The sequence below is a fragment of the Electrophorus electricus genome, chromosome 15 (genome assembly GCF_041902795.1).
Source record: "Electrophorus electricus isolate QZ-2024a chromosome 15, ASM4190279v1, whole genome shotgun sequence".
NCBI classification, from domain to species: Eukaryota; Metazoa; Chordata; class Actinopteri; order Gymnotiformes; family Gymnotidae; genus Electrophorus; species Electrophorus electricus.
The window spans coordinates 12757257-12772500 of NC_137511.1; the positions used below are offsets into that span (position 1 = coordinate 12757257).

The window sequence follows — 15244 nt, forward strand, 5'->3', positions numbered from 1 at the left end:
GGAGAGGAGAGGAGGAAATGGAGTATAGGGCGGATCTCAAGCACCCCCAGACTGCAGGATATGCCTTGGGTTCATCAGCACCATCCCCTAGAGCTTGGAACGACAGGGTTGTAAAACGCACTATCCTCTAGTGCTTGGAATGACAGGGTTGTAAAACTCGCTATCCTCTAGTGCTTGGAATGACAGGGTTGTAAAACTAACTATTCCCTAGTGCTTGGAACGACAGGGTTGTAAAACTAACTATTCCCTAGTGCTTGGAACGACAGGGTTGTAAAACTCACTATTCCCTAGTGCTTGGAACGACGGGGTTGTAAAACTCACTATTCCCTAGTGCTTGGAATGTCATGGTTGTAAAGCTCACTATTCCCTAGTGCTTGGAATGACATGGTTGTAAAACTCACTATTCCCTAGTGCTTGGAATGACAGGGTGGTAAAACTATCTGTGTGTATGTGTGTTTGTGTTCTCTTCTACACTCATAAGACTCCACAGTTAGAATAGGATAGTTCTTCATTTCACAGTTTAATTTCATTGTGAGCAATAGTGTCAGCCTCTCCCAGGAGATGCTTACAGCATCCCAGCAAGAAACTGGAATACAAAGGCCTGGTGATTTTAGTGGTTTTATATTTCTTAAAGGTTATTAGTCATAAACATCTGCAAGCATCATTATGCCCCCCACCTCCCACCCCACACACGCACGCACACACACACACACACACACACACACACACACACACACACACACACACACACACACACACACACACACACACACAGAGGATATCTGTAACAAACCAACAGTTTTCATTTACAAAACTTATTGAATGGCAGTAATCAGACCTGTCTATCCACAGATGTAACCTAAACTATGTAACGGTTACTGATGGAAAGTAGAAACGAGGTTGAGTAAGCACTTTAGTGTCTTGACACAGTAAATAGCTACATATTTAAAAAACATTGAAAGAAATATAAACAACTTATTTTCTGTTGGAAAAACTATGTTGTAACTACATTGTTTTTATTTTGTATATTATCAGTACATTGCGTGTTGCCAAGGATTTTGGTTTGCATTAGGAAACTGATAGTTTCCCAAAAACTGTATGCTTTTTTGGTTTATTTCAGCATAATCAGGCAATTGTAATGTGAAATTACATTGCAAGTCTCTTATAATGAATTATTATCAATTATATCAATCGTAACATGGATTTGTATTTAAATTTGTAAAGTGCACGTTATGTATGTACAGTGAAGTCTCTCATGTAGTGTAGGATGTTATTGGTCATGTGGTCATTGGTCACATTTTTCATAACTTCTCTTCCTACTTGTGTTTGTTAATTAATGTGTTGATTGTGTCAGTGATTCCCTTTTTCTTTTTTCTCTCCATCTTTGTCATTGTAAAGCAACCTTGAGTCTGTGAAAGGCGCTATAGAAATAAAACAATATATTATTATTATTATTATTATTATTATTATTATTATGTGAATTGTACTTTTGCCTTGTTTGCAAGATTCTCTGATCTTTTAGAAGAGCAACCTAAGTTCTTAAAGTCTATTAAGTCAGTCCTTTGCTCTGTTTCAGAGGCACTTGTCACCGGAGGAGTTCTTCCAAGTGTTTGGGATGTCCATAACAGAGTTTGACCGCTTGGCTTTGTGGAAGAGAAATGACCTGAAGAAAAAAGCACGTCTGTTCTAAAGCGTCCCCAACACACCCCCTGTGAACTGCCTCCACAGAAGAAAGCATGGATGAAGAGGAAATGTTCCTTATCTGTCTGATTTGAGTGAAAAAAACATATATGCACTTCCATTCAACTGCATATCCGCTGTCATATCCGGCGTCCCTCTGAAAGAGAGCGCAGTGTGCTACAGTGCTGTCGTCCTGCGTCCTGCATCCCACAGTAGAGCGCAGTGTGCTGCAGTGCTGTCGTCCTGCGTCCTGCATCCCACAGGAGAGCGGTGTGCTACAGTGCTGTCGTCCTGCGTCCTGCATCCCACAGGAGAGCGGTGTGCTGCAGTGCTGTCGTCCTGCGTCCTGCATCCCACAGTAGAGCGCAGTGTGCTGCAGTGCTGTCGTCCTGCGTCCTGCATCCCACAGGAGAGCGGTGTGCTGCAGTGCTGTCGTCCTGCGTCCTGCATCCCACAGTAGAGCGCAGTGTGCTACAGTGCTGTCGTCCTGCGTTCCACTGAAAGAGAGAGCAGTGTGCTGCAGGGCTGTCCAGCTGCAGTGAGGTGTTAAGTCACCTAGCTATCTGTGGGAATCCCAATCTATACTCTGAATGTTTTTTTTCTGACAGGGTGGGGAACAGCATATGAACTGCGCATGTCTCTGCTTCCTTCTGCTCTCGTTACTCGCTTATGTTCAAAATATCTCCAGTCTGTTGTCTGTACATGAAGAAAATAGCTTTGGGTCTATAAACCACCTCTTGGTAACTGTGTGACTCTATGTGTGTGTCCTCCTGGTTCTCTCCTCTGCTCTTTTTAATTCTGTCAGGTTCTCCTGTCCCTTTTTTCTGTTCTCATTTCCCCATTTGTCTTAGTGTCGGAGTGTCTCTCTCCCTGAATGTCCCTGTTCCACTCCCTCCATCCTGTCTCGCTCACCTCACCTTCGCTGCTTCCTCCATGCACGGTTCTCGTTTGCAACTCGGCGTGTGGTGTCATGTTGATTGTCCTATCTGCAGATCGCGCTAGCTGCTCCCAGGTCTGCGGCCGCAGCACGCGTGAGCCAGACTCTCAGCCTGGGACGGCCGGAGCGGCAAAGGTCTTTGGACTGAAACGGCGAAGCACCTTATTCTCCGTTTTGCATGCTCTCATCCTGCCTCAGTGCCGTGCCGTTTGCTAGCCTTGACTCGACTCAGCCGTTAGCTTCCGTGTAGCTGTGCTCCTTACTTTCAGGTGTACGCACTGTGAGATTCTGAATGAGATTGATGAAAATAGATCATAGTCTAATTAAAATGCGAAAAAATGTTCCTCGTGCATTAATTCCCTGTATTTTTGTGTCATAAAATCAGATAATATAAAATGTTATTGCCACACACTGTAGCATTTTTGATTATATTCTGCATAATGCACTCAGAACATTGCTCCTCAGAGTATTTTTGTACTCTCCTTTTGTCTCCTGCAAAGCTTCTTAAAAATGTTTCAACAACTTGCAGATGATTACAACGCTGACTTTAGCATGGAGACATGCCAAGGTTACTTTTGACTCTGTAGGGTGTAGCCGCGCTAAGGTATAAAGCATTTGAAAAGCATGTGGCTTAGTGACGCATCACTGAAAACCAAATATGACCATGTTTTGCTTTATCTGTTTCTCAGTAAATATGTGTGTACGTACAATGTATAAATATCCGAAGCAGTTGCTACGTCACTCTGTTGGCATGCACTGTATGCAGTTGAAATGGTATTAATCATAAATCAAATGGGATTGTACTCTCTGTGTGCTCACACACGGATGGCTTGTTTTTGGCTTATTGATCCAGATTTATTGTACCCTTTGTAAAACTTGTTTATTGGCGAATTGGGAATTCTCATTCTTCAGTCATTTGGTGTACTACCGAAATTGAGTTTCAACCAAATTTAGCATGGATGAAATATTTTGTGCATTTGGTCCTAAATGTTGTTATATTGCAGTGTAAGCAAAAGTAAGTCATTGTAGTTTAACTAAGATGGACTGACCATCCCAATAGGCAGAGGCCCTGTTCGTAGACGTATATCAGTGTTTCCTTTGAACAAGAAAAAATTATCTCCTTGATTCAAAAATAAATCGTTCCTTAATAATACTAACTTAAACAAAGATGTATAAGGTAAATGTTTTATAGACACGTATTGTGTCTCTCTTTTAATAACTCTTAATTTACTTTTATATTTTATTTAATGTTGGGACATCTTTAATGTATTTTACTGCACAAGGCAATGCACTATTGCGTTTCTTTAACTTTACCATTAAATGTGCAAAAGCTCAACCCTGTATACATTTTTTCATGCAGTTATATCTGGGCCTGGAGAGGTTTTTCACTTATAGTAGTACATGTGTCTGTATTGGTTTTTTTCTGAGTGTATTTGTGTGCACATGCAAGCACACCCATAATGGGAAGGCTTTCCCAATAGACCATGCTGGTTGGGTTGCATGGAAATTCTGCATTAGTCTTATTTGAACAGCTGCCGGCATTTGTGTTTGTGTGTGTCAGTATCTGTCTCTGGGAGTGTCGGTCGATCAGACCAGATAAATCGAGTGCAGATCTTCATTGTTGTTCTCTCTGGTCTTGGCCAACAGCAGATCACACATCACAGATCCGCTTGCTTTGGTCAGATCAGTGTTTTATGATACTCTGGTTTGCTTTTGAATTTATTTGACTGAAATTTTCATGTAATAAAAAAGTTTATCTGGCTGTGTGAAACGGATCTATCAGATAGTAAACTCTGAGAAAGCAGTTTCAGAGGTATCCTTAAATCCAGTGTGGCCACTTTACTGTTTAAAGTTCAGACCTTGAAGTGATTGAGTTTAGCCAAACCATTGTGTTTTTTTTTGTTGTTGTTGTTGTTCATATAGTCAAGATTTTTTTTTCTTTTTTTTCTCATTGTCGATGTAAAGCAGAAGCTCAAAACACTGAGTTGCCAATCAATATAGATGTGTTTGATTATTTTTGTGCTCTGTATGAACTAACAAATGCATATATAGGCCAACCATAGGCCAGTTCCTTCATTTTGAAACAGTTATGGCTGGGTTAAATCTAGACTTTGGAAAATATCACAGTTTAAACCAATACTGTTACTACACCTTTATGGCATTTACTCTTCATATGCTTTCAAGTTTGCAAAGAGTACTGATGTCCATCTTTCAATAAATGTTTAACTCAGCTATTCAGCCAGTTTAGCCTCAGTGCTTCTCTGAACAAAAGGTAATGCATAGATAACGGGCATGAAGCCTCGTCAGAATAGGTTACAGGACTCGGCAAAGCAAAAAGCAAACAAAACAGGTTTTTATGAATGTTTATTTTGTACAAATATTTTTTAAATGACTGCTTTTCAGGATGGGGTGTGTGGCACTGGGGGGGCAGAAGTTATATTTGTATAAAAGGTGACCGTGGCACCCCTGCATAACTGAATACGGTACTTGTACACTGCCTGTTTCTTGCTGATGGACACTGGATGGAAGAAAGCACATACTGAAATGGAGCAGTGCAGCCTGATTCAAAATTTACATTCACATTCAAAATTGGAATTGAACAATCTGAATTATACATTTACGCTCAGCTCAGATTTGCCCATTTTGATGGTTCGCATACAAATAAAATGATCTGCACAGGAAATGTGAACACTTGCGTACATTGGTAGGTCTTTGTACAAGACACCTGTTTCATTGCCAGCAAAAAATAAAAGCCTTGTGTCGAGGAAAGGGAATACCGAGGCAAATCTCCGTAAACCAAGAATGTGTTTATTAATAAATAAAACCAAAACACAAAAAACAGAACAAAAACACTAAACTACAACTTGTGGAACCTAGCGTGATGTTACGTGTAGTACACACAGGGCCAAGACAACAGGGGTTTAAATACATGTGCCAACAACAAACATAACTAAGGACACATGATCATTTAACACAGTAGGGGAGTGACGACAGACGCACGTGAACGTGGGGAGGAGTCTAGGAGAGGGGGGGGCCATACCATGACAGAACCCCCTCCCAATGGCACAACTCCAGGCACACCAGCCTATTGGGGCCACGTCCCCCAGACCGACACCAAATAGAGGAGGCCAGAGGACTGAGCGACCCGACACAGGCCAGCACAGACAGCACTGGGGAGGATAACGGGCCGAGACAGCCATAGACAGGGATTTGCACACTGACAATAAGGGGATCAGACACAAAGGGGATCAGAGGGACTGACAACTGTGATGGGCAAGAAGACAGTGACAGGAACATGACCCAACAGACCCTAGGGGAAGGGAAGGTGGAGGTCCAGTGACTGGCCAGAAGGGGATACTGGCAGACCCTCCTGCCGCTGGCTTGGGCCAGGTCTCATGAGTCCAGGAGGGAACGCTTATTGGCCGCTTGGGCAGCAAAAGCACGTCCGCCTTCCTAGTGGACGTGCCAGGGAGTGCTTCACGATGTTCCTCGCCAGACGAACTGCCCGCCATAGCCTCGGGCGCCGTAGAGACAGCGTTCGACCCAGAATCCCCCGGAGCCTCCTTAATCCCCTCGGGATCCTCCTCCAGGCAGGGACGGAGTGAGCCGATTTGGAAGACAGGATCCGCCTTCAGGAGGGACGGAACAAATCCCCTCGGATGACTGTCTCTACTACACAGGAGGACTCGGGAAGAGTTCCGTTTTGCTTCTTTCCCTTCTCTGTCTTTTTTGAAGGGATGGGAGAGTCAATTCCTTATCTCTTAGGGCTGTCAAGGGAGGTGCTAGCAGGAGGCTCTGGGTCACTATGAGGGGCTTCACCTGCCTCCTCTACTTGGATGAGCCTCTCCAACTCCGTGCTGATACAGGTCAGCCTTGCATTCCCCAATCTGGTAGTGTCCTCGGTGTCCTCGGGGAGCGACGCCAAGCACTCCGCCCCCGCGAGTAGACCTCGTGACGAAACGGAGGCTCGCTGCATCCCTTGGCGGTCGGACGTGACAAGGAAGCGTGATGTCGAGGCAAGTCTCCGTAACCAAGAACGTGTTTGTTATTAATAAACACAATCGAAACCAAAACACGAAGAACAGAACAACAACACACTAAACCACAATAACCTATCCACCAGTAAAACCCGAAGACGCTGGCGTGATGTTACGTGTAGTATACACGGGGTCAAACGCAAACAACACTACAACAGGGGTTTAAACACGTGCTAACAACGAACATAACTAAAGACAGGCGTGACATGATCAATCAACACACAGACACACAAAGACAAAGACAGACGAGTCAGACAACATGGACGCGCTGGTAGCTCATGTATGCATTGCATTTTGCTCGGGAGGACGGTTACCTTTAGCTGTTTTTTTTCTAGTTGTAATTGCTGTTTCTCTCTTCCCTTGTTTTTTTGACGACAGTGCTACGCGCATGCGTAGGGCAAAAACAGACACATGAATTCCGATCTAACCGTTCTCATTCGGATGCGAATCCGAGCTAGGACCGCATACGAAAGTGAATCAAATCTGATTTGAAAAGATCTGATTTGATGAAACAGATCTGAGTCACATTAAAGCAAAAAAAGTCAGATTTAAACCAGTTAAGATGTGAACGTACTCCAAGTGACCTGTATAGCTACGTTCTCAAATATGACTTTTTCATGGCTGGGTGGACGCAGTAATGCGACCTTTGCAAATACGATTTGAGTCAGAATTGAAAATGTGGCGTCTAATGTGAACGTATCTTATCTATCAGTAATGCGAGCGAGCTATTCTCTGAAATGGCACCCACACCGATACTGACACTACCTAGTTCACCCACACGCTGTGCTCACACTCCTGTGTCAAACGGTTGAGCTATCACGCCGGAGATATAAAACGCTATAGGCCAAATCATCCAGGCCTCCCTTATTTTTAAAATGTTTTTGAAGGTTGACCCTCAGAACTAAATTCAATCACTTTTGAGATTCTTTATATTGGAAGGCTATCCAATTGCCTATTTTTTAAATTTTTACTGAACATCCAAGAAAAGATTATTTTCAACATGTAAATATTTGTTGCGGAATGTTTTACAGTCAAATTAATAAGCATAAATATTTTTTTTACCTAAACGAAGACTCTTTCATTTTAGATTCTGTAGAACGTGTCTCCTCCACTTTTTGAAAGTACGACTAAAATGTTTTTTAGCGTTTCCAAGCTATCTTTGTTTCATTTATTTAATACTAATATGTAATGATATAATAAGTTATAATATGCTTGTTTTAGGGAGTACAACGAATCGTATTATGTTCATAATGACAGAAGCAGAAAACGTTTGTTCTTATATTTTGTCACACGATGCCGCGACACAACTGACTTTTTGTAAAACGAAACAAACTATTCATAATGAAAATAAATATAAGACAATTGTACTACAAATATATTTGAAACCATGGTATTATACTTCTTGTGTTGTTCAACACCGACAGGCTTGACAAACTTCCGTGAATCTTTTTTTCAGTCCCAGCGCTGCCGATTTCTTTTCCATGAACGAGGACTTGATTTCATAAACGGAACGCGAATCTGAGTCAAACATCCGCTCCGCATTCTTCTTCCGCAGTTTACGGCCACGATTCTATCACATGTAAAACTTCTTTGGTGCCACATAAAAAATCGAGTGCTACAGATAGGCCTTGGAGTAGAAAACCCCATTTAAAAGATATTTTGACTTTATTTTCCCAAGAAGGATTATTCCAATTTCATTGAAACCTTTGTATAGGATTTTTTTTTAAAATATTCATTGGTGATACATAAAAAATAAAGATGTTATATTACTCCATTATTTAATACTTTTCTGTAAATGAGCATTTCTTACACTTGTAACAGTGGACAAATGGTGAACATTAAGTATTAATTATTACAAATTGAAATGTTATTGAAGCTGAGAAACACAAGTGGGATATATGGTCAAGGATCACAGTGCTGTATCTGAAGAAAACTCTATTTCATTAAACAGTACTACTGGTGTGGCATCATCTGTCAAGTCTGAACATCCACTTCTCAACTTCAATAATTCCTTGTCTGTTCCCAGCTCAGTCAAATTTGGAAAATTAACTTTTCCAGTCGTGTAGTCTTATAACAGTGCTCTACTTGCAGCCTTTTTTTTTTTTTTTTTTTTTTTTTTTTTTTTTTTGGACAGACAATGGCTATTCTGTAGAAATATTGCACATTGAGTTCAAACCAGTTTCAGGTGGTATTAGCCCAGACTTGTTTTATTGTTTTCTATTCTTTTTATTTGCTGATGTGAGAAATTAGTTCAGCTGTACTAATTTACTTAGGCCTACAAGTTGTAACTTGTTCATTTCTTGACCCCAGTGAAAAACAGGGTGAGTAGGTATTACACAGAGCTAGAAGACTTTGAAGTACAAATATAGTACAAATATCTACCTATGAAATAAAACCTCAGAACGCATTATTACAGCCAGTGCAAGTTATGAAATACTACCTATTTAACTATTTATCCAAAATTTACATTTACATTTACACGGCATTTGGCAGACGCTCTTATCCATTATTACAAAAGTGCCTGGTCATTTACTCATATAATACATCCTACACAAGTACAGTAGGTTAGAGTCCAAGATACCAATGAATTAGAATACTGTTGAAATACAGGGATTAATACTGATGCCTAGAAGTGCGAAATACATAAGCTCTATCTCAGACAATGATAAGTGCAATAAACTAAACAATAAGTGCTAGAGTATCTTAGTCAACAAAGGAGCAGTCAACAATACCCTACAATAAGTACTAGTTTCAGTTAGTCATCATAGGAGCAGGATCAGTGGTCATTTGACCACTGGTCAAATGATTGGTCAAATTGGTCAAATCATTGGTCAAATGATTAACATCTTTCATTTTTTTTATATATTGACATTGAATATTAACACTTTCCAATAAAAAAAGGTTTCAAAGAAATTGGAATAATCCTTCTTGGGAAATATCCTGTGAAAATATCTTCAAAAATGGGTTTTTCAGTTCAGAAGATATATTTAGCAATATCTGTTGTTCTCATTTTTATGCAGCACCTAATAACCAGAACTGAGATGTGACAGAACTACTACTACACAGAGTTTGGTTGCAAGAAAGTGAAAACACGTTATTTTTTTAAAAAAATGAAAGATTCTTTGTTTGGGTAAAATTTATTTGTTTATTAATTTGCTAAGGTTACAAAACTTTTTGGCCAATTTTAGGCCCATCAAAAGTTGGAAGGCAAAATCAACTACAAAGTACTGCTGGTTAATCTAATGGAATAGGAGTGTCTAGTTTTGGCTTATTGAAAGGTGGTAACTGTAACAACTCACTTTTGACAGACAGCAAAATCTATAGCTAGTTACCTATATTGTCTTCTCTTTTGTCTACTAGCTATGCTACCTCCATACTTAACAGTCTGTTTTTGACCACACATTTACTGTCCCCCAACCACTACTCTAGTTTCCAACATGGATGCACTTTTATTCAAATACAAATAACCTTGCTGCCTTAACAGATACAAATAAAAACATGTGGCTATCTGCACATCCGTAATAGATTATAGATGATAGATTGATAGATGGGTAGGAAGGTAGATAGAAAGAAAGAAAGAAAGAAAGACAGATAGATAGATAGATAGATAGATAGATAGATAGATAAAGTTAAATAGATTGTTCTAAAGGAGTACATGTATGTGTGTGTCTTGCATTTAACTTATATTAAAGTGTGATGTTTAAAATCGTCCAGAACATCAGGTTTTAATATATAGTAGGCCTAAGCGATACCTAAGCAATCTTCTGGAGCGAACCGTTCACGCCTCCGGCTCTCTGTTATTGGTTACCTTGCAGACCTGCTCGCTGTCGGATAGGCTGATCTAGCTGGCAGTCTCTACCCTGTTTGACAGCTTGTGGTGATCGGTAGGGTAGCGGTCCACGTTGAGCAGACGTTTGAGTCTTAAACTGCTGGGACGGAGGTCCGCTATAGCCGTGGAGACTATTTGCTCCTATCTGCCGAGCTTCGCGGATCCCGAACCAAAAAATAAAATGCCAACAAACAGCGGCAAAGGTAAGAGACAACGGTTACCGCTACTATTATGACAGCAAATTTAAAACACGTAAATTTGGTGTTGATCGGGGTTAGCTACAGAAAAAAAAAAAGACATGAACATCCTGTTACGTGTATAGGACGTCTTGCATTAGATTCCCGCAAACGTCCTTCAGCATGGCCGGGAAAGCGGATTTAATATGATTCCCCAACGAAACCTCATAAACTCTTCTCTGGGCATGAGGGGTGAAATATATTTACTCAATATTGCCCCATGAGTTATTCATTGAAGCGCCACCAAAAGCATATGGTCATGTGTTGCAGCGTAACGTCAGCTGTATCGTTTGGCAGTACCACACGTTTCTGGCTCCGTAGGCGTAAATCCTGAAATCGGTGTGAACACAAAGGAGCACGAGGCGACGTGATTGACCGTCGGGAGAATCCCGTGACGATCCCGAGCGCTCGCGCGGTTGCGCGGGGGCGCGCAGCGAGAGTCTCGGGGCTGCGCGTAAGGGGTCCGTGGGATCAGCTGGCGTCGGGAGTCCTCCTTGGTCACGGAGGGGATTGCTGGAGGAGTACTAAAGCACACCGGAAAGGGTGCCTTAACCGGGGGATATGGCTACATTTAGAACAGGTCTAATACAGCGAATGGGGTTTATTAATGGACAACTGTGAAGAATAATTTATTATATTCGGTTTGCGTTTACTAGGATGAAACCTGATTTGGAGGCAGTAACACCCACTCAGGAGAAATGTGTATTACTGCTGTCTTTTATTGTTTATGCACCTTGTTATTTTTGTTCAAGAGAGTATTGTGTTAGTTCTTTTTATACTGGGTGCTTAGATTGGACCGGGTCAAAGTTCTGGAAGGAATGCTCTGAAGTTTGCCAAATCCAGCTCTAGGCCAGGAATATGATACCTTTTGGGAAAAATGCAGATAAGAGTCTGGACAAAGCTGAGTCCAAGAGAAGCATCTTCGATCAGTGGGCAGGTCAGAACATTGATAGGTGTGTCCCAGTATTGTGATATTTTTGCAAAGTAGGAACAGAACATATTTATGTTTCCAATAAAATTTTTCTTTAGGGTTTGATGCACCCATGTTTGTATTTTTTTCAGATATTAAAGGCAAAGTCTTGTAGATGAGGGATGTCATTCTGGGAAGTTATGATGCATAATACTCCAGATATCCAGAGATGTTCATTTGGGGCTGGTCAATAAAAAACTTGATGTTCTCTTTCCCTTGAACCATGTTACCACAACTATACAGGCTTTGTTTCAAATGAAGCACTGTGACCTGCCGCCACAACATTTACACGATGGTGTCTTAATGGAGTCAGAGATGCACTTCAGAGATGCACTGACCTGCTAGCGTGCATTAGCATGCTCATATACACTTCATTTTAAGCATTCTGTGAAGAGCCCGCATCTGGTTGGATCAGCTCCGGATTGCATTAGCCGGAGTGCAGCGCATTGACATTAAACCCATAATGGGAATGAGCATTACAAAAACCTCTTTGTTTCAGTGAAGCCAGGTTCTACAGGGATAACTGTTGATATCGAATCCTTATGGGGGCAGATAGCAAAGCCGCAGGCCTGATTCGTCAAAAACATATCAACATGTTGCTGGCTGTGATGACATCACTATGAAATATCTGGGCCTGTATTTTTGCAGCATGTGTGTGTGTGAGAGAGTGTATGTGGTTGCGTGGGGGTGTGAGTACCTTTTAAAGGAAACTTCAGTTTGAGAGCTTTGACTTAACAGGCAGTGTGGGCAAGTGCAAAGTAAAGCAAGCTCCAGGCTTATGTTGAAACCTGTAGAACCCCATGGGTTCTGCAGGGCTGGAGTTGGACTTGCAGGTCTACAGATGTCCTGCGTGAATGAACAGTGGCTGAGACATGGTAGTGTCAGCAAGAGTGCGAGCTACACTTACCCTCCTGCTTTAGCTCAGTGTTTTTTGTTCTAGGATTGGATTTTATTCTAAAAGGACTGTAACAGGCATGTGTGTGTCAGAAAGTGTGTCTGTAAAGAAACTCCCAGCTGAGTGTTGAATGCCTGCCTTTATCCTTGAATATTTTGCGTAGTGTCTTGCTCACAGTGTGAAGATGTATTAGTGAATCTAAAGCAATATTTAAAGGAGGTAAAGAGGTATTTAAAAGAGGTCAGAATACAGAAAAGAGGTAAGAACCTTTTACTTTGGTCAGCAGTTTCCTATTGAATTACAAACTCACAAATTGGATTGCTCAGTTTCTAACTTATGCATTGACTCACTCTAGCATTCAGTGTTTTAGGATAGCACACACAGGCACCCATATTCTCCACTCAGTTTATTTAGATGTATTGAGATTGTGTGTGTGTGTTTGCGTGTGTGTGTGTGTGAGAGAGAGAGAGAGAGAGAGAGAGAGCGAGTGTGAGAGAGAGAGAGCGAGTGTGAGAGAGAGAGAGAGAGAGAGTGAGAGTGAGAGAGAGAGAGAGATACCCAGTTGTGAGCAGCTGCTACTTATTTATGAATTCCAAATTGTCCCTGGATTTTATTGTTTCTAATATGATGACAGACATGTGTATGAGAGGTTTGTTTTCTTTTTTTTAAATAAGTGAACTTTTTAGAATTTGTGATCTAATGCTGAGTGCTTCCTGCATGTGCTGTGGGAGTCTGAGGGAGGGAGTCATACCTCTTTTGCTATCAGCCATCTGTGGTTTTTCAGGCACTAAAACATGACTGGACTGGAGTATTGGAGCTTTAAAATGAAGCAAGAAAAGCGAGAGACAGAGAGAGAGAGAGAGAGAGAGAGAGAGAGAGAGAGAGAGAGCGCGAGAGAGAGAGAGAGACACACACACAAAATCCAGGTTAAGAAATGTGCAGCGTTCCACAAAGGCATTCTGGTGCAAGCTCGTGTAGAAGCTCTCCCATTAGGATTTCATATGCAGACATAGCCAGAGGGGGATATCGCCTTTCCTTTTGGGCTGTGTGTGTGTGTGTGTGTGTGTGTGTGTGTGTGTGCAGTAGCTCTGAGCTGTTTGTGTTAAACAAGGTGAACAGTAGACCTGTGAATCATTGTCTAAAATGACTGGATGAGTGGTGCTTTAGTCTCTCTCTCTCTCACGCTCTCACTATTTCTTTGCTCTTCTCTCTTCCTATTTCTCTGTTTCTGTGTTTCTCTTAAAATATCTCCATGACTTTCAGCCTTGGCCCGCATGCTTCTTTACTGGTGTGCTTTCATGGTAGCATGTTTATTGGGACTCTTCCTTCCAGAGCTTTAATGCTCCTTCACACAGTCAGAGTCACAGAAGGAGATAGCTTGCAGCAGATAAACAGGATGCACCAGAGATGCGCAGTATACATTAAAATACTGTATTGGTTCATATGATGATTGCAATATGTTATAATGCCTTTCTGAAATCTTGACTTGCCATGAGTAGAGTTTGGCCTATGTTATTTTGATCAACATTATTTTCATTTGTTTCAAAATCATTTTCATTTGTTTGGTCATATGCACGCTGTGGTTCATCCAGATGCTCACGTAGGCCTGGATACTCACGGTACACAGAAATGTTATAATTAGTAATTAGTTTAAATGGGATTTGTTTTATGCTTTATTTTCATATCACAACATTGTGCAAAATCAGTATTAAAGGTCATGATGCTAACAATGTATTGTGCAAACCTAGAAGCTTTTCTCTAGTATTTTTCTCTATTATAATGTGAACATATGCAGTAAGCACACATTGCATTCTTAATACTGCCATTTAATCGCAGGTAGAGTCGGTTCCAGGTAGAGCTTTCCAGTTAAAGTGTCTCCAGGCCATAAAGGCCAACCTTGTGTACACAGGTTTCTACTGTGTTCTTCTCTTCTCCCATAAAACTCTTTATAGATCTTGAGCCCTACTCTCCCCCTAATGTATACATTTTAGATAATGGAGGTGTGTGAGCATTGCTATGTGATATAACATGGCATGCTGCTGTATTTTTAAGTAAGATGTTGTTGAACTCATGCTGCCATCATTAATTATTTTAAATGTCCTCTCTCTCTCTCTCTCTCTCCTTTTTTCCTCTCTTTTTTCCTTCTTTCTGATTATTTTTCTCTTGCTGTACAGTCCTGTTCATTTCCCTCTTTGAAAGCCTTCTTTCCTGACCACTGAGTGCCAGCTGTATTTTCAGGCAGGCAGGTGTGTGCCTAAGACCAGGTATTTATGGCCGGAGGCATCTTCTTTCACATTTCTTCTTTAGAAACATGTGATTCCACACACACACACACACACACACACACACACGTGTCTCCTTATGTCTCTTCATCCCCTTCCTCACGCTTGTGGTATTTGAGCCCTGTAAACGTCCTATTCTTTAAAAAAAAATTTTTTAATCATTTTTGGCGTGCACATGTGATTATTTTCTCTGATAATGAAAGCAGCACACCCTTCGGGCTTCAGAGGTATAGTGCTTAGTTTGGAACTGGGCCAAGACATTTATGTCAGACCTGCAAAAGTGTGTGTCTTGATGGGAGATTACACATTTAAATGTAATATATAGTTAAAGTTTTTTTTTTTGTCTGTTGCACTTTGTTGCTGAAAGTAATGTATTTT

The 15244-nt window shown here is 41.1% G+C and overlaps 2 protein-coding genes and 1 long non-coding RNA gene across 11 annotated transcripts in view; 2 read left to right on the forward strand and 1 right to left on the reverse strand.

The window, feature by feature from the left end:
* ablim2 (actin binding LIM protein family, member 2) overlaps window positions 1-4855 on the forward strand; it is a 61999-nt gene extending 57144 nt beyond the window's left edge. For all 7 annotated transcript variants that reach the window (XR_014117324.1, XR_014117323.1, XR_014117325.1 and 4 more), the window contains one exon: window positions 1577-4855. Coding sequence is in view for 1 of the 7 variants with exons in the window: in XM_035533783.2 (XP_035389676.1) it covers window positions 1577-1690 (114 nt within the window). In the remaining 6 variants the exon portion in view is untranslated. The remainder of the gene's footprint in view (window positions 1-1576) is intronic.
* Window positions 4856-4966: 111 nt separating this feature from the next.
* Window positions 4967-8704, reverse strand: LOC118242439 (uncharacterized). Its single transcript, XR_004776861.2, has 2 exons — window positions 6969-8704; window positions 4967-6639 (listed from the first exon to the last, which is right to left on the reverse strand). It is a non-coding gene; the product is annotated as an uncharacterized LOC118242439 (long non-coding RNA).
* Window positions 8705-10493: 1789 nt separating this feature from the next.
* afap1 (actin filament associated protein 1) overlaps window positions 10494-15244 on the forward strand; it is a 45758-nt gene continuing 41007 nt past the window's right edge. Inside the window, exons 1-2 of one of the 3 annotated variants that reach the window (XM_081697237.1) lie at window positions 10523-10686; window positions 14759-14848. Coding sequence is in view for 2 of the 3 variants with exons in the window: in XM_081697236.1 (XP_081553362.1) it covers window positions 10665-10686 (22 nt within the window). In the remaining variant the exon portion in view is untranslated. Of the gene's footprint in view, window positions 10687-14758; window positions 14849-15244 lie in introns of all 3 variants that reach the window. The other 2 variants (XM_081697236.1, XM_027021535.3) reach the window with 2 other exon arrangements.